This window comes from Toxorhynchites rutilus, chromosome 2 (assembly GCF_029784135.1).
Source record: "Toxorhynchites rutilus septentrionalis strain SRP chromosome 2, ASM2978413v1, whole genome shotgun sequence".
Classification (NCBI taxonomy): domain Eukaryota; kingdom Metazoa; phylum Arthropoda; class Insecta; order Diptera; family Culicidae; genus Toxorhynchites; species Toxorhynchites rutilus.
In genome coordinates this window covers 256918052-256942931 of record NC_073745.1, presented here as the reverse complement: position 1 = coordinate 256942931, position 24880 = coordinate 256918052, and the positions used below count along the sequence as shown (strand labels likewise).

The following is a 24880-nucleotide window of genomic DNA, read 5'->3' as shown; positions in this document are numbered from 1 at the left end:
GCTATGTATACTATGTACTTCTGTCAGTATTGGCAAAACACATGTTTTGCATAAATCGTTTCGAACTATGGATGTCGCCAGAGGGACATGGTGTGATCGATATTTTTTTTAAGTTCTCGTCAGATTACACTCAGACTCTGATAAACTGTTTGTACCATTCAGAGCAAGCGGGACAATAAGTACGGCTATATAAAATAGCCAATTATACGTAAAATTGATTTCTCTCTGTTATGCTCTGTATCAGTACGGAGTAGTTTAATAAAAAATGATCTTATAACATTACAATGCTCCATTTCTTCTTCAGAAATTTGCAAATTCACGCATTGGAAAGTAATCTCCAGACATTTCTTTCTTTGAACACCACTTGTTCCGATGATGATACATGATCTAGCTGACCAGTACTTCCAGTTTTCAATGCTCAAAACGCCTCCAAATATGACCGTTTTCTTCAATGCGCTTCACTTCTGTACGATAAAACACTTCATTCAGATCTGCACTACAGTGAAAGCTCTCTATAGCGACATCGCAAGGGACCGTCGTTATAGAGAATTGTCGCTATAGAGAGCTTAAATGTCGCTATAAGGAGAGAAACGCCCAAGCTCACGCAAAACAATCAAATTATCAAAAATTATCAAAATCTAACCATCTTGAAACAAAAAACATTAAATAATGAATATAAAATTTAACTCATTCGTTCGATACAAAATTTTTTCTAGATAGAAAAAATAGTAAATTGTTAATTGATTTTTTTGTTTATAAACCAGCATAGATAATCTAGAAACCATCCTCTTGCTGGGTGGGCTTATAGTTTCATTGTGGAATGCTCCGTCACGCTCTGATTTATTAAATGAATGGATTTATTTCTCTCATCGCCGGACAAAATATACCAAGCCAATATAGCCAATATTCTTACCCTTTTCACGACTCTAGTCCATAATTTTGATGATGAATGAATTCGCATTGTGCGGCACATTGAATTCATTAGACAATATTCTTTTTAGCACCCTTGTCGAACCTTTAGACTATTTCCAATTTATTTATAGCGTTGAAGATTTTCGTGTTTTTTCCACCCATTTTAAGCAGTGAATGTTTTCGAAGTGGAACAAACGATACTTCAAGTTATTGTCTGAATTTGATATCAAAAACCTTATCCATATAACAAATGCGCAAACAATACATTCATTTTTAAATTTATTGCAAATTCAATGCAATTTCATTCTAGAACGGGATTCTTGTACAACAATTCTTCAAATATCCGAAAATTTAAATCAATTCGGCGTGAACAGACGTTCAGAGTTGGTCAGACCTTATAATACACAACATAGACTATTCACGTTCGTAGACACTGACATTGACACACACACTATGAGAATTGTCGCAATAGAGAATATTATGTTTTAGTAAATAGAAGCGATAATGTGTTATAGGAAAAGGTCGTTATAGAGAAATGTCGCAATAAAGAAAAGAATTTCTATGCGATTTTGAAGGGACCTTCAAACATGTCGTTATAGAGAGCTTCGACTGTATCTACAATTGGACCGAAACAATCTCGCAGAAGCGGTCAGTTTCATCCGGCCAGCACGAAGTGGTTATCACCCCTTCCTGGCTATTACCCATGATTATGCTGGTTTGAGATTCATCTCAACACTTCATCAACCACCATTTACTAAGAACCAGCTTGGTTTCGAGCGTATTTACTCCCAGTGCCGAGTAATTCTTCGTTACTTATCGTGTTTCGCTGATTTCTTTTGTAATTATTGAACTCATACTTTTACTGTGAATCGAAAAGCAGTTTAATAGGGCAGTGGCCGAGAAGCGTTGGGAATTGAAAATCCTGTTAATAGACTAGAGCTCGATAAAGTGTTAAGAGAAGTTTAAAGAAATTAACCATGTCAGTTTTTTGTCAAGGAGAGCGAGGGTTTCCATGAGAGAAAATGCAACAAATTATCGAAGAAAACGGTGTTTTTTTTAAACGAATCATTCTTACAATAAAACTTAACATTCTTAGTTTTAAATTACATGTAAAACAACGGATTTTTTCTTACTACCCCTGTTTCGACACGACAAATGAAAATTAATTTTCGACACTGTTCGGCGAGAAGCGGTTTAAATGCGCGACAAAAGGATAAGTAATTTTCGAGATAAAAACAAGAGATAACGAGATGCGTTTGGTTCGACAGATGTATTCCGAGTGTTCCTTCGTATGCTTTACAACGATATTTATTGACTGGTGGCTATCGGTAGAATTGGGTTAAAGGATAATAGAGCGCAGACTCTTTTTGATGTAGACAATTAAGCTGAGGGAATTGCTACGCATTATTGAATACTGTTTGAAAGGCGATTTAGGGATATTCAAATGCGGCTATTGGAATCTAGTCCATTGGCTATTTGTCTGCATGATTTATGGCCCTGTTTGTTATGAAATTGAGAATTAGGATTGAACAACCCCTTTTAACAAATATTTGAGTATAAGGGGTGGTAAAAAGTTGATTCTTCTTCTTCTCCTTCTTCAATGCCACTAACGTTCCTAGAGAAGCATCACCGTCTCAACGTAGCGACAAATGTGTTATGTAGTGTTCTGTTTAATTTAATAAAAAAAAAACTTTCCCGCGAATCATTGCTTTAAAGTTTTGTTTTTCCATCGTAGCTTCAATGAGGTCGCAAAACAGTGGTTCACAAAAAAACAGCACTCTTGGAGGCAACTGGCAATGGTATCGGTAGAAATCCGAAGACTTCCTATATTCCTCCCAACCAGTCTCAACACGCTGCATTGTAAAATCACACACATCGCAAAAATGAAGCTCATCACTTTCCGAACAAACCTTGTTGTTAGCCCGCTATGCACCGAATTATTTTGACGGAGTTGTCCGAGTTATCATGGATCGGGTGCTGCACGTGAAGCAATAGAAAAATGTTTACATCACATAGATAGGGACAGATGAAACAGTGAAGAATAATCGAAGGAAGTAGAAGAGAATAACATTTTGAATAGGCGAATTATAGAAGAAATGGACTGTACAGACCATTGAGTAGTAAACTATACTTATACCAAATCTCAAAGTGGACGGTAGCTTAAAACTATAGTTGGTTAAAAAGAACTAAAGGACTTAAGTTAAAGGAAATACGATTTTGTTATAGAAGATAAAAAAACGATCAATTTAGTTTTCAATTTATTTTTGTATAAAATTGCTCGGTTTACGAGCTAGAGAACAAAAAATTGTAAGCGTAATTTATATTTCTTTTTATACAAAATATATATTTTTATCAAGGAGCCAAAGCCAACGCGTTAGCCTGACTGGGCCGGGAGTTCAATATTTCGAAAATTTTTCTTATCATCTATGTTAGTAATATGTAACCGATTACTCGCGGTTGGCTCGAGGTTAGTATTACAAGTGTTCTCATAATTGGGATGTTGCAGTCTCCAATGCTCTGTACGTGTGCCCGACACAGAATACTTACTACTGGGACAATACGCTTGTGCCCAAGCTCGCACGTGATCAGTCTGTCTCTTTCACGCTTCGAGGAAATAATTCCCCTTCTGCTTTCTTCCGTACTGTTTTCATATACCGCTCCCCTAATCAACTTAGTGACGAAACGGCCTCACCTAGTACCATAGACCCGTCTTGGTTATACTGATTTAAGTTGAATTAAAAGTGATTTTCGATTTCTGTAGCAGGCTTGTTCATAACGTGTTCTGCGTGCAAACGATATGTTTTTTCATTCAGTGCAATTCCACCGCACCGTAGACACCAACCATTTTCGACTATCAAGTCGGCCACCTTCATCGATTTATGTTTCGCCTTGGCGATTGTAGTGGAATGCACGTCGTACATAGGATTCAAATTGGAGGGAAAACCGCGCTCTCGCCATTGCGGTTGTAAGGAAAAGTGTCAGAAGTTTCTAAGCTATTCAAGCGGAAAGTGCGAGGCATTCTGAAAGAATAAATAGGTGGTGAAAATTTTAAATTTTCCAATAGTGTTTCAGTGCTACTGAGTGAAAGTGCGCGAAATGTCTCAACCAACGGTTGCAGCATACTTTAATACTCGCAAACGCGTAGCAGCGGAAGAATTGAGTGGAACCATACGTAACAAGGTACTGGTGGTAGAGCATTCGGCTTCTGAGTTTGCACCAGAGCCACTGTGTCCGAGCCAAGTTCTAGCCAACACTAAGAATTTTCTTTCCAAGAATGCCGCTATTGAGGGATCAATCATGGGTGCTGCAAGCCTCACCCCGGAGACGAAGCGGATTACCAGATCCACCAGAAGCATCAAACGCATTGGGGCGGTAACGGTGGACGAGAAGACCAAACAGATGCTAGATCAGCCAAAATTGGTAAAATTTTTGAAAATGGGAGCTTTGTCACCGAAGAAAAAGATGTCTCAACAATTGGCCAGTCCGGTTAAGGCGTCCCAACCGGCGACGGTTCCTAGTGCGGAGTTTTCCGTTAAAAACAACGCTAGCAATGTTGAGCGGGGCATGAGGACGCCAACGAAGCAAACGCCACAAGCTCCGGTCAGACCGGCGGCCCCAAATGTGGCCAACATGCCACTCAATGAGATCAAGAGCAAGCTGAGCCGAAGTGCCCGGTTGGCTGAGCTGAAAACTTCGCTGAACAAGCTGCAGAACGGGTTCGATAGACTGGATCGGATGGAGAAGGTGCGACTCGAGAATAGTAAGATAGCGCCGGTTCCGCCCAGCCCTACCACAGCAGCGCGTAATCTTAAGGAATTTCAGACGCTCGAGGTCGAGGTGCCTGTGAGGTAATTATACATTCAGTTAAAGCTTAACGAGGGTGCAATTGTGGGCTATCGCTTGATCAATTGGGTCTAGCTTGTTTGGTAGATTTGTTCTTTGATTTGATCTCACTGTTATCACCGATTTATGTTTGTTTGCAGAAGCTCATCCCAAAATCATGCATTCTTCCATATCTTTGGTTGTTGAGTCACTCTGTGCTTTAGGCAACAAAAAGTTTTTCTGAGACGCTCATTATGATGGCAGACTCTGACTAATTTATTGTACGAAGTGTATGTTAAAATCTCGCCAAGATACGGGGGTCGAAAAGATCTCCGTCGTCGCGCTCCACCACTGATGGAAATCATTAGTTCGCAATTATGTGAAAGAGGGACGATAAAATCATGGTCTAGTGGATAATTCTTGCCACGCATTGGTGAGAGACTACACTACGAGAATATTCACTTTGGTTCTATTGGGAATCAAATTTATAGCCCCATAAGATATGACAGGAAAAACAAACTAATAACGAAAAAGAAGAACTCAAAGGCATCAAATTCTTTCATTAGATCTTTCCACAAACACAAATCGACCGCATATAGTAGTTCCCAACATATATCATATCTCGGTCGGTGTAATTATCCGTAAATTGCCAAACTGCGTTATCGATGCCATCGTAACCGTTTCCACACCTACAAACATTGCTTTCCCCGAGGTTTATTCTGTGGAGATGTACATTTAGCGAGAATTGGTTGGACATAAGTGTACTCAATACGTGAATAAAGTCACGATTCACGCTTACGATCACGCTCTCGAAGAAAAATTAGGGTCAATTGAATATAGCCGCCGCCCAAAACTTTCAGAGTCCCAATCAGTTTGCGAACTCAAGAGGGAACTCTGACGCAAGAATTGGTAAAAGTCGCCTTCCACGGCATCCATCTTTGCGAGGGAGTCCGCCTTCTGCCAAGGATTGAGCAATGTGAGAGGATCCATTCAAAGGTTATCTTATAAAACCTTTCAATTAGTGAGGAAATGAGCAAAATATTAGATCAATCCTATTTCACTTACTAGTGTCGCACAGCCGTCAAAGTTTGAATTTTGACGTAGGATTACGTCTTTTATTTCTATACTGGGGTGTAAGTTCAAAGTTTCGAAAACGAAAGCGTTACGCCGGAGAACGAGATTTCGAGCGTTAATAGCTCCAAAACAACTGAACGAAATGGTATGATATACACTTCATTCGAAAGATAAAATGTCTACGCGTTCTGTGCTTGTTACTTTTTGATCCAAAAACTTGTTTCGATAGCCTTAAAATTGCTTTCAAAACAGGCAATTGAAATCACACCAATCGGTATAAAAGGGAGTGTCGCTTCGAGTGAGTGTCGCAACGATTGAGGTGATATCGCTGGAATAAATGGATGTTTTCCTAACACAGACTTCAAAACCATGGAGCCTGGGAAAATCGGCATGGCAAAACAGATGCCAGCAGTAGGTACTTTTGTAAACGAGCGTTTTTGCAAATTAGAATGTTTCCCTAACACAGATTTCAAAACTATAGAGCCTGGGGAAACTGGCATTGCAAATATATATCGGACGCTTTTTTTTCAGTTTTGACGTAGGACTACGTCTAACCGTTCAATATAGGGGCCCATTTCAATAATTCGATGTGAAAAAGTGTTCAGTTTTTGAACGTTAATACCTCTTCAATCAATGAATGGATTTTGATTCCAAATACACACATTAATAGGAAATATCCTCAGCAATTGTTTATATGCTATACATTACGGTTTTTCAGCTCATATAACATTCAAATTGATGAAAATTTGGTAGAAAGAAATCCCTACTTTCCTATACATTTTATCTGCGCTCCCGCAGCAAACAGCTATTCAAGCAACCACGGGTACAGGCGAAACGTATGGACAAGAGGAAGGTGAAGGACGAGAAAGAGATAATAAATAAATATATGCTGTTGCTACAACGTTAACTATTTGGCTATATAAAGAGAGCGATTGTGGTGCTTGGCTACATTCTATCATCGGACGCCAAGCAGGAAAGATAACAAGGAGCGATTGTGAACGCGAAAACGTTTGTGCTTTGTTTTTTATTCTCCTTGAATGGCGTTAACGTTCCCTGTGAACTATTGCCGTCCCAACGTATGCATTAACTAGCGTCATTTATCAATACTTAGTTGAGATTTCTTAAGCCAAATAACACGCCTTGAATGTATTCCGAGGGGCAAGCTGTAGAATACGCGTGACCACAGTGCAAGTCGAAGGAAATTTCTCTGACGAAAAATCCCCCGGACAGAACGGGAATCGAATACAAATTGAAAATCGAAAATCAAGTATATCGTGAAAATTGTCCAATTACAAGCGCTTTTTGCTCAGTCATTTCATGATGGATTGATGAAATTTTTGCGTCAATCGATTTCGGCACTCCATAAGAATTGTTCATATTGAAGAAAATAATATGTCATGAAACTAACTATCGAACAATTAAAAAATCTCAACCCCTATCTTAATGGAAATAGCCACTTCTGATTAATCGAAATTGACGACACATGTGGCGGGTCCCTAACAGAGACATCAGAACCAAGCAGCCTGGGGGAAATCGGCATTGCAAATACATTAACGTATAAAATTAATCAGTATCAAAGAGTTTAACGATGTAATTCTTCAAACATATCCAAAATCAACAGATAGTCTAACGGAATCCTACGTCAACTATGCGGTCGTGTCTCGGACACAACCCTCCTGTGACTTTTTTTTCAGCATAAGAGATATCGATGCATTTGCTGGCGATGTATGCGGTGCGATATCGCAAGAGGAAGAGACAGGAGAGCCTAATTGCTTATCGAAGTGTGTTAAAGCAAGAGATTGCTAAGATGGCTGCCTTTCTGTAGCCAGCATAGACACGCATGAGCATAGAAATCATAACCTGAAATTAAAAATGGAGTGCTCCGCGCGATCCTGAGCAGTGATTTTAATTCCAGATCGCCAAGAAAGCTTCCGGATGGGTATCCAAACATCGCTTTCCAAAGAAAACTATCCAACGGAATCATATATTAACATATAGGACTCCAAACAGTAAACAATACGTGAGCCCCCTTTCCGCGAGCCCTGCTTTATGCTGCCTACGCTCAATTTGCATTGGTTGGGATAGGGTTGCCAGTGCCCCGTGTTAAAGCGTCGGTGGAAGCGTCGCGCCGGGTGAAAGAGAGGCTAATCGCCCTCGAATTGATAGAATACTGGAGTTTTTAAACGGTTTTATTTAGCTGTAACATGTTTGTATGTAACCTGTTTGTCTATAGCACTGAACCACTTTAATAGAAATTTGACCCCCTTCCTGTTGACCGATTGATCTGAAATTTGGAACATACCTTTGTCTCTGCAGTCATTGTAAAACTGGGTATTTCATGATCTTGAACATTCAGGACGGCGGCCGCTACGAAATGGCGGATTACAGATTTTCTCAAAACACCATCAAAATGGGTATCAAATTAAGGACTTGACTAGTAGAACACAGTTACTTATGGAAAATGCAAAACCAAAATGGCAGCCACCAGAAAATGGCGTCCACAGTAACAAAACAAATCAACTACTTTTTTAAACGGTTTCATTCAACTTGTCCTGTTTGTATGTCTGTAGGGTTGTCCCACATCAAAAGAAAATCTCTGCTGTTCATACAATACTGCTAATTCCATTATCTTGAAAAATCCAATTTTACCGCCGCTATAAAATGGCCTTGGTTTGGTCCTACGTCTCTCTGGTTATGTCTCCGACATTACCCACCCGTCTTTTTACGACACTCAGACTCGTATCGGAGACTGCGCATTTTATCTCCACATCTCGGAAAGGGATGGTGACCATGCTCCAACTGAACGAACGTAATTTTAACTTCAAAGACGAAGAACGTTTTGGACAGCCAAAAAAGTTTCAAGATGAAGAATTGGAGGCTTTACTCCATCAAAATCCGTCACAAACGCAACAAGAACTTGCAGATACACTTGGAGTAGCTCAGCAAACCATATCCGATCGTTTAAAAGTATGGATACCCCGGCCAAGCATGAACATCGACGGCCGCGCGGAATATTCACGGCCAGAAGGTTATGCTGTCTGTTTGGTGGGACCAGCTGGGTGTGGTGTACTATGAGCTGCTAAAACCGAATAAAACCATTACGGGGGACCTCTACCGACGACAATTGATGTGTTTGAGCCATGCACTGAAGGAAAAACGGCCACGATCCGAGCAAAGATACGATGAAGTTATTTTGCAGCACGACAATGTTCGGCCGCATGTCGCGAAAACGGTCAAAACATACTTGAAAACGCTGAAATGGGCGGTCCTATCCCATCCGCCGTATTCTCCAGACATTGCTCCGTCCGATTACTACCCTTTTCGATCGATGCAACATGGTCTGGTTAAATTTAAATCGGTTATTTTTACAGGCTCAGTTATCATGGCCTGGTTGACCAGCACTTCTCCAATTTTGATGAAGTCAAATATTGGATCGACTCGTGGTTATCCGACAAACCGGCCGATTATTTCCGCAAAGAGATCCGTGAATTGCCAGAAAGATGGGAAAAAGTTGTGATTAGCGATGGGCAATACTTTGAATATTTTATTTGTAACCATTTTTGCAGGATAAAGCAGTAATTTTTGAAATAAAACAAGAAACTTACCGGTACTCCTCTTAATATATTAAGAACAAAGTTGATCTGATATAAAGTCGGACGCTACGACGTAGACACAATAGCGTAACGTCAAAAACTAATGTATTGTACTTCTCTGTGTGATGAAGGCGATAAATGGAATAATAGAAAAAAACAGGCTATCAATCCTGCGTCGCCAGAGAGGTGCTGCTTCCTCGCTGTTCCTGCAATGCAAGTCCGGCTCCTTTCAGCGACGACGAGGAATGTGACGAGGTTCTTGATTCTTGATGAAGTGCAGTAATTTACCATCAACGCCACAATCTCCCAGACTTTTCAGCACTAACGGGATCAATGTTCTGTTGTACGCCTTTTCCAGGTTCAGTGCTGCCATCTCCATGTGCTGACGGTTGTTGTTAGTTTCGGATATCACGTCTCCGATAGTCGCGAAGTAGTTGTTGGGAACCATACTCGATCGAAAGGCGAACTGTCAGTTAGAAAGGTGATCAGGCGTCTGTTCGCTATTATTTCCAGGAAGCAAATTGGACGGTAGCCTTCCACGTTGTTGCTGCTTTGGCCAACCTAGGCTGTGTGTCCAACCCTCGGGAAATTCGTGTGTATTCCACAGGTCGTTATAGATGTCAGAGCAGGGACTACTGTTTCAACCTGTTATAGCCGATACCGCCAGTGCCAGTTGGTTCACCTTTGGGCGAACGTAGGGCAAGGAAATGTTCTTCGATGGTGAAGTTCCGGTTGAGAGGATTATTAGGACGACTCACAGGAACCACAAAGTTGCTAACCGAAGTGATATCCGCTCCCTGTTGATGGACGAAATTGGGCCCATATTCGGAGATGGAGGTCAATCCCGTGAAATAGATCCCGAGCGTGTTCGAAGTATCGCCCGGTCGCTGAGGGTTACACCATCCAATTGAAGAATGGGATTGTGTGGCATTCTTCTCCCATTTCGCGCTTTTACTCTACGCCAAAGATCCGCAGAGGATTGGTTCTCGTTGATACACTCCAGAAAACCAGTTCAACTGTCTAATTTCGCCTTCCAGATAACCCGCCGTATATGTTGCGTCTGATACCTGTTCATGCCCAGATACATATATAGATACATGAGAATTGCTCGTGAATTAGTTTCGATGAATACACGACTTATACATGCATTCAGTACGACTATTGTCATACGTATATACCGTTTGATGAGGGCTTATCGGATATCGGAAAATGTTCGTGAGGTTATACACTACATATGTCATCGCGGATCTTGATAAGTCAAGTTCCTAATATGATGTAAAATGTCCTCAATTACGATTTAATATGATTTGTAATAAATGTAATACAATTTTTCTCAGTACTACATGGATTCAATTTAAACGTTCATGCGCCTCACGAACTGCATCAGCCTGATATGCATATATGATTTCGTTTAGATCGATTGTAAGATAGCCATTATTATGAAACCGATGCTTGTTATATCGAATTTCGACTTAATCTATAGTGATAAATAAAATTGAGGTTTTTGTATTTTATACGATTTTGGATAAACACAATGTATACTTTGTTATACATTATACAGTAAACATTCGGTAGCTGGGCGAAAAGGGTAGACCAGTTATCGACATTCGCGTTTTAACTGGTCCGGCTTGTAAAACGTCAAATAAAATCGAGGGGAACTTCAATGAATTGTTTGATTCGCGTTGATCATGAAATTGGATGAACAGAAGGTTTCCAATTGAAGTTTCGCATTGAGTGCCACAACAGGTATATAATTTGAGGGAATAATTTTTCTGTAATTTAATCAATGTTTTTGTCATGCAAAAATAATATCAATTTTCATAACAATTCGTATTACATTCGAATGCCCTTCACAGCAAATCTTCCATTTGAATATGGCGTCGATTGTTTACGAAATTCTGCTTTTTAACTGGTCTAAGGTTCAGTTAACGTTCGCCCAGTTAAAAAGCAGACCAGTTAAACCAGGACCAGTTAGCGAACGATTACTGTATATGAATTTGATTCCATTTCACTTCACCTAGAAAATGCCAAGTTATGCAACTTAATGTCGTTTGGCCGTACGTAGGAACTTTCTCCGTCTCTTGAACTCCCCTTTCATGTTCTCGGACCACCAATGCAGCGGTTTTTTTTTCCCCGGAGTGGTTTTCGTTCTTGGCATAAAGGTTTTGGCCGCCTCCATGATGGTTGATGGTGGAAAGTAGCAATGGTGGATGGATTGTCTCTAGACAACAAGCAGTCGGAGGATGTTTGGAATGCTGTCCAGTCAGCTCTTTTATGGTCGTTGGCTTGGATGTCCACTCTCCATGGTTCCAAGACAGTGAGGGGACATCCGCGCTGTCCGGAAACTTCAGGGGTTCTTATTCACCTTGTCGCGAAGGGGAAGGAACTGTGATCAACTACAAAATTCACAAAACCAAAAATTTACTGACTACGATTATGAGGGCGAATGTCGAATGGCGAATATTTGAACCTATTGGGAATAGAATTGAGTTATCAGAAACCGAATGATGTGCAAGCCTGCGTGTTTGTGTGTAATAGATAATGAATGTAATACAAGTTGAATTTATCAATGAACATCTCACAGTTATTTTCAATCTTCACAATATTTCAATGTAATTTATTTTTTTCTTTATACTTGTTCAATATACGACAAAATGTGACCAATAAATTGTTACTTTTTGGGCAATAAACGGGTCATGTTAAACGGTTTTGCTAATTATATTCCTTTTCTCATTGCAGCCCTCTGAAAGCCGCCTTCATCTCTCCCACAAAGATGTTCCACCGGACTCCGACCAAGGCGAACCACAGTTCACTTATGTCACCTCAGAAGACAATAACGCCTAAGAAACTTTCACTGTTGATGAGCCCAATCAAGGAACCGTCGGCCACGCCGGTCACTGCGAGCCCGACCAAAGTTCCGGCTTATCAACGCTTCCAAAATCTCGCGGAAGCCGGTCGTCCGGCGCTTCAACTCCCCTACAAATACCGTTCGCTGGCAGAGCTGTTCAAATGTATCGACACTGTGTGCTCAATGTTCCACAACAGGAAGGAACAGATCACATTCAAGAAGCTGAAACCCGCGGTGCAGCGAATGGCACGCAAAAATTTGTTCGAAAGTCATTTAGCTCAAATAAAAACCTTATTTCCGGATGCATTCGTACTGAGTCAGGAGTTGACCAAGAACTACGGTTCGGCCACTAAGCATGACACATATCAGCTTGTTATTAAACCAAACGTGGAGGAAAAGGTGCCGAAACATACCGGCGATGACGCGAATATCGTTCGTAGCGCTCAAGATCATGCGATGAATCCACAGGTGATAGTGGAACGTGGCCAGAAGTTCCATCGACTCTTATTGGAGAAAGCGAAAGAGGCACACGTGAAATTTCTGCGAGGGTTAGACCCACCCGTCATACTGACCAAAGAAAAAATCACTCGTTGGCATCCGGAGTTCGATCTCGAATCTTGCCCCGACATAGAGAAGGCTGAGCTCCCACAACCACCGAATGTGGAACGGTTCTCTTCAGCCAAAGATGTTCTTTCAACGGCTAGAAACTTATTCAACTGTGGTACGGCGATGGAACGAGCTTTTCAACGACTGGAAGAAAAGAAGCGTCAGGCAGTTGTAACGACTACAACAGAAACAACAGCAGCACCAGTAGCTGCTTGCGGTCAGGAGGATACCAAAGAAATCAAACCCTCCCAACCAACAGAAACGAAGACTGAAGATCCTAGGCAAGCAGCATTCAAAAACATTCCCAAAGCACTACTGGAGAAAATCCGGGCCAAACAAGCCGCCAAAGCGTTGGATCAGATGACCCGGCCACCCTCACAGGATCGTGAAGCTATCAAGTATAGCAGACTGCCGGAAATTGCTCGCCATCTGCGAAATGTATTCATCACCGAGAAGAAGGGTGTTCTGCCGCTTGAGATGACCCTGGTCAGAATTGAGAACAGCTATCGGAGCAAACTGTCGGTGAAAGAGCTAGAGGAACATTTGAAAATGATCGCCAAAATTACCCCCTTCTGGCTGACGATGACAGAGGTCAGGAAAACTATGTACGCGAAAATCGTGAAAGATTACGACTTGGCGAAAGTTATTAAATTGCTGGAAAAGAAAGCAAATGAGGTGTTAGAATCCTGATTTCTATATACACCGTAAACCAAAGTTACAGCCGTGCTTGAAGAATATATTCCAATATCTTAACATTTTATTCGCCACAGTTTTTCGTTAGAATAATTTTCGCCATTGAACATTTTTTTAGCATTAGCGACAAATTGTTAGTTTAATGTCAAAATTAATATTTTATTGTAAATTTATGATCATTTGCACTGTTTTTTTTGTGTTTGTGTGTAATAGATAATGAATGTAATACAAGTTGAATTTATCAATGAACATCTCGCAGTTATTTCCAATCTTCACAATATTTCAATGTACTTCCTTTTTTCTTTATTCTTGTTTAATGTACGACAAAATGTAACCAATAAATTGCTACTTTTTGGACAATAAACGGGTCATGTTATTCTTCGAGAAAATGGTTATGATAGACTACTTCTAGGAGTAATGTTTACAAGAATGTCACGCCTTCGGAAGCAAATAAACCGACGAGAGTAATTGACAATTATGCCCCGTATGCCCTAAAAAAAATAGGACGGTTCATCGCCACCTCAAAGTCCTCTGTTAGTTTTAGACGATTTTGAATGATCGCTACTAATACATCTACAGTACCCTACCTGAATAAGTCCGGTGTTGAAAATGCAACGATGGAAACACTTTTTCCAAAATTCAATCCTCTTTATTTCACAGCGAGAGAGAGATTAAAATTTTCCTACAATAATAACAATTTTGGATAATAGTTTTACAAGTTCATTTGAAACTTACGTTTGTACGTTTCCTATCTGTCGTGTGATTTTATAATTTATTTATTTATTAAGTCTTCGCCAAGAAATTGTCGGACAGACTAAAATTCAATTATTGAATCCTTATAACAAACACATTTCTGGACATATCGAATTCAAACAAATGATACACTTCATTGAACCGTTGGCAACAAACATCCAAGGGATTATTCTGTCCGTATAGAGTACGATGTGCTGCTTGCCGGAAGAAAACAAATTGTCTGGTTGTTCTACCTGGAGCGTTGATTCGAAGCTTGCCCAAAACACACAGTCAAGATTGTTGTTAAGAAGGTCGAAAATCAGCAGTCTCTGGAGAAATTCTCGTCGTTTTCGCAGTATCGGTAAGTGAATCAGTGCGCAGCGTTGAGACATTTTTCACACATTAGCTTAATGATCAAATTTTTGCAGATTAAATTTTCTCATCTCTCACGGAACACAACGATGCAGAGAATGATCAAACTATAAACTGCCGGATGATACGCAAACGCCCGCAAAATACGAGAAGCGGCGTTCGACGAAGACGAATTCCGCCACTGGTTCTCGCCCCAAGATTGGCTCGTGGTGGAGGAGAGACTTTTTAAGAACCAGAGCCGCGTCGAAGTGGAAGGGATGGAATTTTGCATCTGAAGGCAATTGCTTGCAAATGAGTATAAATAATTTTATTTATCGTTTATTAGCCAGAAGATGGTAATGGAAATGATAATAATTAATAATAAAAAAAAATGTATCAACAATAAATGTAGTTTATTATGAATCATTTCGACCATGTTTAGGGTGTATGTTAAATCAACGTTGAACCGATTGCTTATACTGGGTTATACTGGCCGATTTGACATTTGTTTACCAATGTTATCGCGTAATATGTACGAATGATTCGTGTTGCAAAAATTTACTATCCATTGGTAATATTTACCAAAAAATTCGTCATATATACCAATCTTTCCTGAGAGTGCACCTTCGCCCTGGTAGGTCGGAGATCAACGTGCCGTGTGGTTGTGTGCGGCGTCACTTACAGGGTGTACGCAACAATCCCCCCCGGACGTTGGACACGGCTAACACGGCTAACTTAACTGCGGGTCTTTTGTAGAGTCCTGAAGCAGTCTGCACTACCGCAGAACGAACTTGACCGTCAGAGGAGGTTGTAACAGACACCACTCGTCCTTTAGGCCAGCAATTCCGTGCCAGATCCGGATCTACCACAACAACGACGTCACCCACCGCAATAGGCTTCTCTGAGTTGAACCATTTGGTGCGACGAGTGATCGTAGGCAAATACTCTGCAACCCATCGTTGCCAGAAACGATTAGCTAAAGCGTCTGATGCCTTCCAAGACCTCTGTAGCGCTAGAGGACAATCCTTGTATGGGACGAGAGGTTTGGACCCGTTTGACGAATCCACCAGGAAGTGATTCAGGGTGAGAGCTGGTGAAGAACAACTATCTACAGGAACGTGCGTCAGAGGTCGACTATTAACGATGTTTTCCACCTGAATTAGGTAGCTTCGCAATATTTCTTCTGTAGTCACTCGCTGAGGTTTAACGACGACAAGGATCTTCTTTATTGACTAGATACGACGTTCCCAGCTCCCACCCATGTGAGGTGATGCGGGAGGGGAAAATCCATGAAGTTGTGGGAGTGGTGAATTCAGTCACTAACTTGTCCCGGTCCAGATTCGCCACCGCAGCCTTAAGTTCTTTTTCTGCGCCGACAAAATTTGTTCCGCAGTCACTTCTAATTTCGACAGGAGTTCCACGACGCGCGAAGCAGTTTCTTAAAGCCATGATGCACGAGCTTGTAGTCAATGATGCTGCTAATTCGATATGTATTGCCCGAACGGTTAGGCATGTGACAATCATACCCCAGCGCTTCTCGTGGTGACGACCAACAAGGACGAGAAACGGACCAAAAAAATCCACGCCCACGTACGAAAATGGTCGTACGAAGGCCGCTACTCGTGCTTTCGGAAGTGGACCCATCGACGGTGGCACTGGTCTTGCAGTGAATATTTTGCACATCTGGCAGCTTCGGCGAACTTGGTTACAGACTCTACGCACTCGTGGAATGTAAAATGCTTTCCGTACTTCGTTCACACAAGTTTCGTGACACTTATGATGATAACACTGATGTACGTTGGCTACCACGAGACGGGTAATTGGGTGATCCCGAGGAAGAATGATGGGATGTGAATCGCTTTCGTCCAAAAAATCACACTCTCCTAGACGCGCTTCGTGGATTCGCATTACACCACGGTCATCAATGAAAGGGCTCTGCTTGTATAAGCGGCTTTTATTGTTGAGCTGACGGTTTCCTACTGCTATAGCCGCCAGTTCTTCGCCGTAGACATCTCTCTGGGCCTGCCGGAATAGAAACATCTCCTGCAGCAGAAAGTTTTGCTTGTACAAGGGGCCCCAAATATCACAGGTCCCCAAAAATCACAGGTTGGTTATTTAGTTTCTTTTTGATGTTTCCGACGAAGCGTTGAACAAAGGCGATCGCACGTCTCAACCGCTGCCAAGAAGAGTAGTTATCCGGTTGTAGAACGGCCTCGTCTTTAGCTTCGGTATGGTGCAGTAGATTGGCTCGGACCTCCGTGGATGTTACTTCTCCTGTTAGAGTTAAAACCGGCCATTCACTCTTCCGCTTCCACAGGAACGGAGGACCGATGAACCAACGGCTTGTAGGTCTGAGATCCGGCCTAAATTTCCATTTTTTGCCGTCGTCGGCAACGTTGTGTTTGGTACCCAGCCACCTCCAGTCGTTAACGTTCGTTGTTTCCAATATTTCTCCGACGCGGAAAGCTTCTTCTTCTTCTTCAATGGCACTAACGTTCCTAGAGGAACTTCGCCGTCTCAACGTAGTATTACTTGCGTCATTTTCATTAGTACTTAGTTGAGATTTCTATGCCAAATAACACGCCTTGAATGCATTCTGAGTGGCAAGCTCTAGAATACGCGTGACCACAGTGCAAGTCAGAGGAAATTTCTTTGAAGAAAAATTTCCCCGACCAGAACGGGAATCGAACCCGAACCCCCGGCATGTTAGGTTTGACGCTAACCACTCGGCCACGCGGAAAGCTACGAACTGAGAATAGCGACGATGGTCAGATTGCAGCCAACATATAACGTCTCGTGCATCCGTCCAGAAGTAGCGGAGGTCGATTCTGATAGAATGTCCTTCAACAATACTTTGGGCCAAACGCGCTCCGACAACAGCTGCTTGCAGTTCGAGACGAGGGATGGAGACAAACTTTATAGGTGCTACTCTTGTTTTGCTCCCGATGAAAGAACACTCGATGTGGCCGTCTATCTCGAAGCGGAAATATGATACAGCAGCGAAACCATTCTAACTGGCGTCCACAAAAGTGTGAAGTTCCACGGTAGTCTTGTCGATACCTGCATCATGACGAAAATAACAACGAGGTATCTCAACAGTTTCCAGCTCGGGCAGTATGCGCAACCAGAGCAGCCATTTCTCCAGATGTTTGTGTTCAATAGCATCATCCCATCCAGTTTTAGCTCTCCAGATTTCCTGAAGAAGTACCTTTAAATACATCAGGTAGTGCGCGATAAGTCCTAAAGGATCATAGATTGCCATGAGAGTTCGCAGAACGTCTCGCTTTGTAGGGTGTTTGGCGCCAGATAATAGCTCCCGGTTGCGATCCGTACAGAGCATAAGTGATAAACACTTCATTCGAAAGATAAAATGTCTACGCGTTCTATACTTGTTACTTTCTGATCCAAAAACTTGTTTCAATAGTCTTAAATTTGCTTTCAAAATAGGCTATTGAAATCACCAATCGGTATATAAGCGAGCGCCGCTCGGAAATCCACTCAGTTCTAATTGAACAGCGATTGGAGCATGTTGTATTTGGAGGCGAATGAACTGCAAAGTTTAAAGCCTCTTAAAAACAAAGAAACATGAAAACAGCATGTTGTCGCTGTTGTGGTGAAGCTCTTCATTTATCATGAAAGCGCGGATGAACGGTGTCACCAAGAGCCTGTTTGTGCACCTTAGGCCAGAAGGGAATCTATCAGGAGGAGAGTGATGCTACAAACGGTTCCCCGGGAAGATCTCGAAGCAGCCGCTACACACACACACATACACGCACGGAATTCTTTCCGTTTGGATCGAGAAAGATCCGGAAAATAATCTGCCAGTTCCTCTAGGAATTTAAAAATACATTCATGTGAAAGAATTTATTTGAATGTTTTCTATCCTTGTAACACTGTGACCAAATATGTTTCAATCAAGTGCTATTAACAGATGGTTATCGAGTTAGCATTAACCACTGGTGGGCTTCCAGTATCGAGGAAAATGTGGAAATATCTAATCGTTACTGAAAATAATCTGCCAGTTCCTCTGGGAATTTAAAATTACATTCATATGAAAGAGTTTATTTTAATGTTTTCTATCCATGTAACACTGTGACCAAATACATTAGGTTTTGTGATTTTTCAATCAATCGCAATCAACAGGATAGCTTCTGAAGATTATTCTTCCCCATCAGTAGGATATTTCCGTATTCAATATTGGATGCATAAAACCTTGTGCCTCCAACGTAACGCTCTCGTTTCCGAAGTTCTCCAAATATTCATTCATTCAGAATGAATTCAGATTCAACTTCATACAAATGATCTCTAAATCAACGATAGTCCTACGTCACCCTTGCGGTTATACCATAGATATAACCCACTTCCTGTTTTTTCATAGCGAGCTCAGCGTTCATTTCCAGTGATTTCTCGTGCTTTGGGCTCACTCCGAGGGCTTCTAGTACCACAGGCGAGTTCGAAATCCAGTTTCGCATCAGGAATCCTCCCTGGTTATGTATGTGCTGGACATCGTTGGACAACTTGATCGCCTCCTCATCAGTGTTAACGTTTGTCAACATATCGTCGACATAGTGGCGACGGAAGATAGCCTCAACCGCCACAGGATATTGTTTTTCAAAACGGGACGCGTTATCTTTCAGAACGTGAAGTGCTGTACTCGGGGAGCAGGTAGCCCCAAAGGTTACCACCTGCATCACGTAGTCGCATGGCTTCGTTGTTTCAGCATTAGCACACCATAAAATCCGCTGGCTGTCTGCATCTTCAGGGTTCATCCGCAACTGGTGAAACATCTCGGCGATGTCACCTCCAAGGCCTATCAGCCGCTCACGAAATTTATATAATACTGGTGGTAAAGTGTTCAACTGATCCGGGCCTTTCAACAACACGGAATTCAACGAGACACCTCCGAAGAATGCAGCAGCATCAAAGACTATCCGGACTTTACCCGGCTTGTTGGGGTTAAAGACCGGAAAAATCGTAGATATCACGTACGATTGCCGGTTTCTCGATTTTCCTTTGGTGTCGCTTTGGTGTCGCTCGTACCGTTTCAGCCAACATGGGTTCGCGTTCCATCCTTTTCATCAGACAATAGTGGCGCCTGAGTGCCATTGTCCGATTATTAGGCAGTCGTATGTCATCGTATTTCCAAAGAAGTCCCACTTGGTACCGTCCATCTCGGAATGTAGTAACTTCCTGCAACTTTGCTAGGGCACGTTCGTTTTCTTTAGAGAGAAGCTGGTTTTGTGGAGATCCAATCCCTAAACTGTCGAGACTGAAGTAGTTCTTGACTGCTTCATGAAGGTTTTCGTCTGACCCGCGAGAGTGAGAACAGATGTGGAAATTGTGTGGAACCACGCTCGATAGAAAACTGTTCATCATCGTACCATAAACCGTCCAGCCAAGACGCGTTTTAACTGCAATGGGTTCATCTAACTTTCTCTCACATTCTATCGGCAGCCCTTTTAGGTGCGCGTACTTGGCGGACAGTTTTCCAACTGTTACCGACTAAGAAGGTAGCTTCAAATCCTTCACCGTGTAGACCTCCTTCAAGTTGTGTTGACTACTTCCGTCTAGCGTGCCGGATACGTTCAAAGAACATATAGTGGCGTCCATTTTATAGCGGCAAGTATCAGCAGTCCACCGCAGACACAATGGATACTTCTCTCCACTCAGTTGTAACTGTTTCGCTAGACCTTCCTCCATCAGCGTCAGAGACGATCCACTGTCCAAAAACGCGTACGTACGAATCTCGATCCCTTGGTTATAAAGAATAATGGGAATGTACTGAAACAGTACAGAATTGCTTCCTCCCCGATGCATGTTACACGACTCGATATCATGAACCCCTGGCCTCTGTCCGTTAGTGTGGTTGCTCGAATTAGCCATTGGCGTTTCTCGCTTATCCTTTGCGTCATTGTGCAGTAGTCTGTTATGGTTGTATTCACAACCGTTCTTCCCACACGGTTTTGCGGATTTGCACGAACCTCGATGGTTTGCTAAGCAACTACGACATAGTTTATGCTCCCATAGTGCGTCCCAACGCGCAGAAAGACTGTATGAAACAAATTGCTTACACTTATCTACCGCAACACAACTTCCCTTGCAAACGACACAACTTTTGCTTGAACCAAACTGCTTCACTTTCTGGGCTTCAGCGTGGGTGTTCAAGAATCCATCTTCTTTTCGGGCACGACGAGATTTATTGTCAGCGACACATGAAAACTGTGGCATTGTTACGGCGCTGGCTGCTTCCGCTAACTTATATAGCCAGTCGCTGAACTCAACTAATGTCACAGACCGGAGAGACTGTCGGTGAGTCGCCCAATTCAACCGAATCATCGGAGGAAGTCGCTCGGATAAACTGTGCAGAAGAGTGAGGTTACACAAATGTTCCTCTAATTCACAAACCTGAACTGTAGCTACCATGTTACGTACAGTAAGAGCAAAATCAACAAGCCTTCCGAGACGATCTGCTTTAGGGGCTGACAGATTATTTACTTTCTGTATTTGCGAATGTACAATGATTTCTGGAAGGCCGAAGAGCATCTTCAGTGTAGCCAGAACTTGATCCAGATTGCTCGGGTGCAACAGTTGACACTTTACCGCTTCCAGTGCTTTCCCTCTTAGGTACTTTTGGAGCCGAACCATATTTTCCTCTGCTGTAAATCCGCAAAGGTGCGTTGTATTTTCAAAAGACGCAAAAAATAAGGGCCACTCCTCCGGTTCGGCAGTAAATATTGGTATTCTTTCGATACCGCATGACGAGCAGCGATCTGACTTCTGTTGAGCAATACCGTACCCCCTACTGCAGTAGGATCATCATGTAAGACCGACGGGTGATATTCCAGACCGGTTGGAGCGTTACTAACGAACTGTGCCAAAGCAGAAGATCGCATACGCTGATTATCTTTGGAACGAGAAAACGCAGGTGGATTTGTCTGAGGTGGAACCATCGTCGAAGCAATAGGACCCCTTACAGATCGAGGTGGACGAAATTCTACGAAATTCGATCGATTTTCAACAGCGACGAGAAAAGTCGAAGTATGTTCCGTTCGTTGAGCATGAGAAATCGGGACAAATGGTGATTCAATTCAATTTTGAGTAGTTGTAAGTAAAGGCGGTTGATTCGCATTCATTGTCGAAGAATGACTTACAGGAGCGGGACCAGCGATACGATTAGTCCTAACAGGTGCTCGAGGATTCGATAAATTGTTATTATGTGATGAATCCAACAACAACTGAAACCTACGCAGCAAATATCGCTGCTCGATTGCTTGTTGTTCCTTCAAAAGCTGAATGCGAAGGTCTGCCGACAATTCATTAAGCAGATCAGTTTCGATATGCGCGACATGATTAGTTGCCCGTTCTTCCTGGACCTCGACAACCGGAGGATGCTGATCCAATGGACGTGGAGTGCAAGGCTGTGGTGTCGGTGGTGTTACACTACCTTATCCTGACGTGCGCGAACGAGGGGTTGGAATTTGACGAGGAGGCACGGACAGTCCCGGCGGTGGCAATATCGGCAATTGCGGTGATGGTTGTGTCGAAAGAATGGATGGTTCCCCTGTATTTTCTGGTTGGGTCGATGTTTGTTGCAATTATGGAGCCGGATCTTTAGCTGGCGAGCAATCCGGGCAGCTCCAAGAACGATTAGCCCTCGTTGACACCGACGCAGACGAAGTGAAACCAGCAGGCACATCTATCGCAGCACACCATCTCATCGTTGTCCGAACGATTGCAAAGCAGGCACGTTTGCATAGAGCTTTCCTCTGGCGTTTGACGCTGTCGACGATTCCCTCTTGGCATCGTAAATCGTTTGATAAAACGAAAATTTTAAAATGTTGAAAATGCAACGATGGAAACACTTTTTCCGAAATTCAATCCTCTTTATTTCACAGCGAGAAAGAGATTAAAATTTTCCTACAATAATAACAATTTTGGATAATGGTTTTACAAGTTCATTTGAAACTTACGTTTGTACGTTTCCTATCTGTCGTGTGATTTTATTATGTTTGATAGGTTCCTTTAGCGCTAACCTATAAGTTTTACAATTTTAGCAAAATATTTTAGCTAATTTTAAGGTTTTAACGTTTTTTCTTACCTTTTTAAGTATTCGGTTTTAGCACAATAGGATTAAGTTTTAAATCAAACTATTTTTAATAACAATAAAATAGATTTTAGGTAGAATTTTAACAAATTAGGCAGCTAGCCTTTTTTGCCAATCCACGTTTTAACTTCCTGGTGATCGAATGTTTTTTTATGTTTGTCATCTGTCACTGCCAATAGCAGCCACCTTCGCCCTAGTAGGTCGGAGATCAACGTGCCGTGTGGTTGTGTGCGGCGTCACTTACAGGGTGTACGCAACATCCGGTGAACAATATAAGGAAGCCGTGATCCTCCATGCTGTCTCAGATTCTGCGCAGGTTACAAATATGGTCTATCGACTAGTTACCGAACATGGAGCCGGTCCTGATAAAGTTCCACAAATTTGCTTACAGTGAACACTTATTGCTTATTGGTTGTGAACAGAGATATAGGAGAAGTGTGTAATACGCACCCCCGAAGCGAGAATGGATTTATCTTGACCGTGCTCTTGAAATTTAAGGTAACAACTACGTCAGTACGTAGATTAGTTAACCCTCAGTCATCTGTAATCGTTCTGTATTTTAGATACTGAATAACAAAAGTGCTACGAATTTTATTTTGTAAGGCGCCCAAATTTTAAATTTCCAATCATACGGTATCAGGTGAGCGTGTTCTCCCAGTATTCGTGCATTAATTCTCCAGTCCACGCTCTTGTTTTTCTGCAATCTCTGAGCACATAATATAGATGCCAGATGTGAAGACATGTTTTCGTTTTGAAGACATTTAATTTTGTGAAAACATACTGAGGTCATTTCAAAAACATGAAAACATACTGAGGTCATTTCAAAGTATGTGAAAACAATTGTTTGTGTGATTTATCGAACATGATTTAGAAATATCGTGATGGTTTGCTCATTTTTGTTCATTATGATTACATTTGAGGACATTTATTCGTGCCATGCAGAGATATTTGAAAATATCATCTGGCATCCCTAACATACAAGCTATATCTCTCGTGAGAATGTTATCCGACCGAAAGCGAGCAAATTGCCCCGATCGAGGATATGCCATACTGCCCGATGGTAAGCTGATGCGGAAAATATCAAATTGACAAGGAAATGAATCCTTTCTTACCATTTTCTTCATCTGAGATACTCACTGGGAACTCGACTCAATAAATATGACCCACAGTTATCGCCTCTGAATCGGTTTCAAGCAACAAAAACCTTATAGAAATGATGTAGAAAATTACATCGAAAATCGCTTCCAAAGAAAATTATTTTTCTTATTTTTTTGAAGCATGTTACAAATATAAAACTTGCATAGTGGGATTCTATCATTGACTAGCACGATTGCCTATATCCATTGCATTTCTATTCTTGCATTTTTGCAATTCTATTCTTGGTTTACGGGAAAATCAGGGTCAAATTGCCCGGCAGGTGCGTTTTAGACACATCTCCTCTATATAAGAGTCTTTCACGCGATATCGTGTTTCGAGCTGAACTAGCGTCATCACATTACGCGAAAAGTTCATTAGAAGGAATGAAAAGTTTGTCGGTATTGGTGGTATCCAGGTATTCAAACCCTCCCAACATTCCGTAACTATGTATAATCGAAAATTTCTGGACTAGCCTGAAGAGAAAAATTTATGTCGTCAATTTTGTTGTCAAGAATATTGATGATATATCAAAAAAGATGACGAGGTATTGCCATGATCCTAATTGGCTAATTGGCGCGAAGCCATCAGAAACGGGGTAAATTCATTTTGTAAGGAACACCGCTTATACATCGTGTGAATCAGCGGTACTCAACCTTTTTCTCATAGGGGCCACAAACCCGTGTTAGTCATCGTGTCGCGGGTCGCAAAAAAAATAAAGGAGGGCGAGACATGACCGCATTGTTAACTACGAAATTATTGCCGGCGAGAACAAACATTGAAGAAATTAAATGATGAAACTCTTTGATACAAATATTTGATAGCAATTGCAAAGGTTGATAAATGAATGATTTCACAGAGTGAGGAGCGCGAACGTTTCGCGAAGCAATTTAAGTTAATTGTTAAATTAATTCTAAGCATTGACATGTACTGTTGAAGCTTGCTCTCTTGAGCACTGAAACTGAAATACTGATCTTTTTGAATGTATAAGTAGTTTTTCGGTATCTCTTA

The 24880-nt window shown here is 41.8% G+C and overlaps 2 protein-coding genes across 5 annotated transcripts; one reads left to right on the top strand and one right to left on the bottom strand.

Annotated features, from left to right (window-relative positions):
* Positions 1-3822: 3822 nt before the first annotated feature.
* Positions 3823-13797, top strand: LOC129770217 (DNA replication factor Cdt1). Of its 3 annotated transcripts, none has more exons than XM_055772914.1 (3): positions 3823-4092; positions 4186-4760; positions 12141-13797. In XM_055772914.1, the coding sequence occupies exons 1-3, from the start codon at positions 4009-4011 to the stop codon at positions 13543-13545; spliced, it is 2064 nt and encodes a 687-aa protein (XP_055628889.1). In that variant the 5' UTR covers positions 3823-4008; the 3' UTR covers positions 13546-13797. The 3 variants fall into 3 exon arrangements, with proteins under 3 accessions (XP_055628889.1, XP_055628887.1, XP_055628886.1); XM_055772912.1 differs by having other exon boundaries at positions 4171-4760; XM_055772911.1 differs by having other exon boundaries at positions 3823-4760.
* LOC129770218 (uncharacterized) lies at positions 9538-23094 on the bottom strand. Of its 2 annotated transcripts, XR_008742055.1 has the most exons (4): positions 22730-23094; positions 22602-22664; positions 14136-22548; positions 9538-11797 (listed from the first exon to the last, which is right to left on the bottom strand). XR_008742055.1 is itself a non-coding variant. In XM_055772915.1 (3 exons), the coding sequence occupies exon 3, from the start codon at positions 21274-21276 to the stop codon at positions 20134-20136; it is 1143 nt and encodes a 380-aa protein (XP_055628890.1). In that variant the 5' UTR covers positions 21277-22548; positions 22602-22664; positions 22730-23094; the 3' UTR covers positions 11826-20133. The 2 variants fall into 2 exon arrangements, 1 of the variants encoding a protein (XP_055628890.1); XM_055772915.1 differs by lacking the exon at positions 9538-11797 and having other exon boundaries at positions 11826-22548.
* Between the last annotated feature and the right edge of the window lie 1786 nt (positions 23095-24880).

Excerpts from the sequence above, each read along its gene's own strand:
- LOC129770217 (XM_055772911.1), top strand. The coding sequence starts at position 4,009 with ATGTCTCAACCAACGGTTGCAGCATACTTTAATACTCGCAAACGCGTA. Across the intron at positions 4,761-12,140 it reads GAGGTCGAGGTGCCTGTGAG|CCCTCTGAAAGCCGCCTTCA; the intron begins GTAATTATACAT and ends TTCTCATTGCAG.
- LOC129770218 (XM_055772915.1), bottom strand. The coding sequence starts at position 21,276 with ATGGTTCGGCTCCAAAAGTACCTAAGAGGGAAAGCACTGGAAGCGGTA.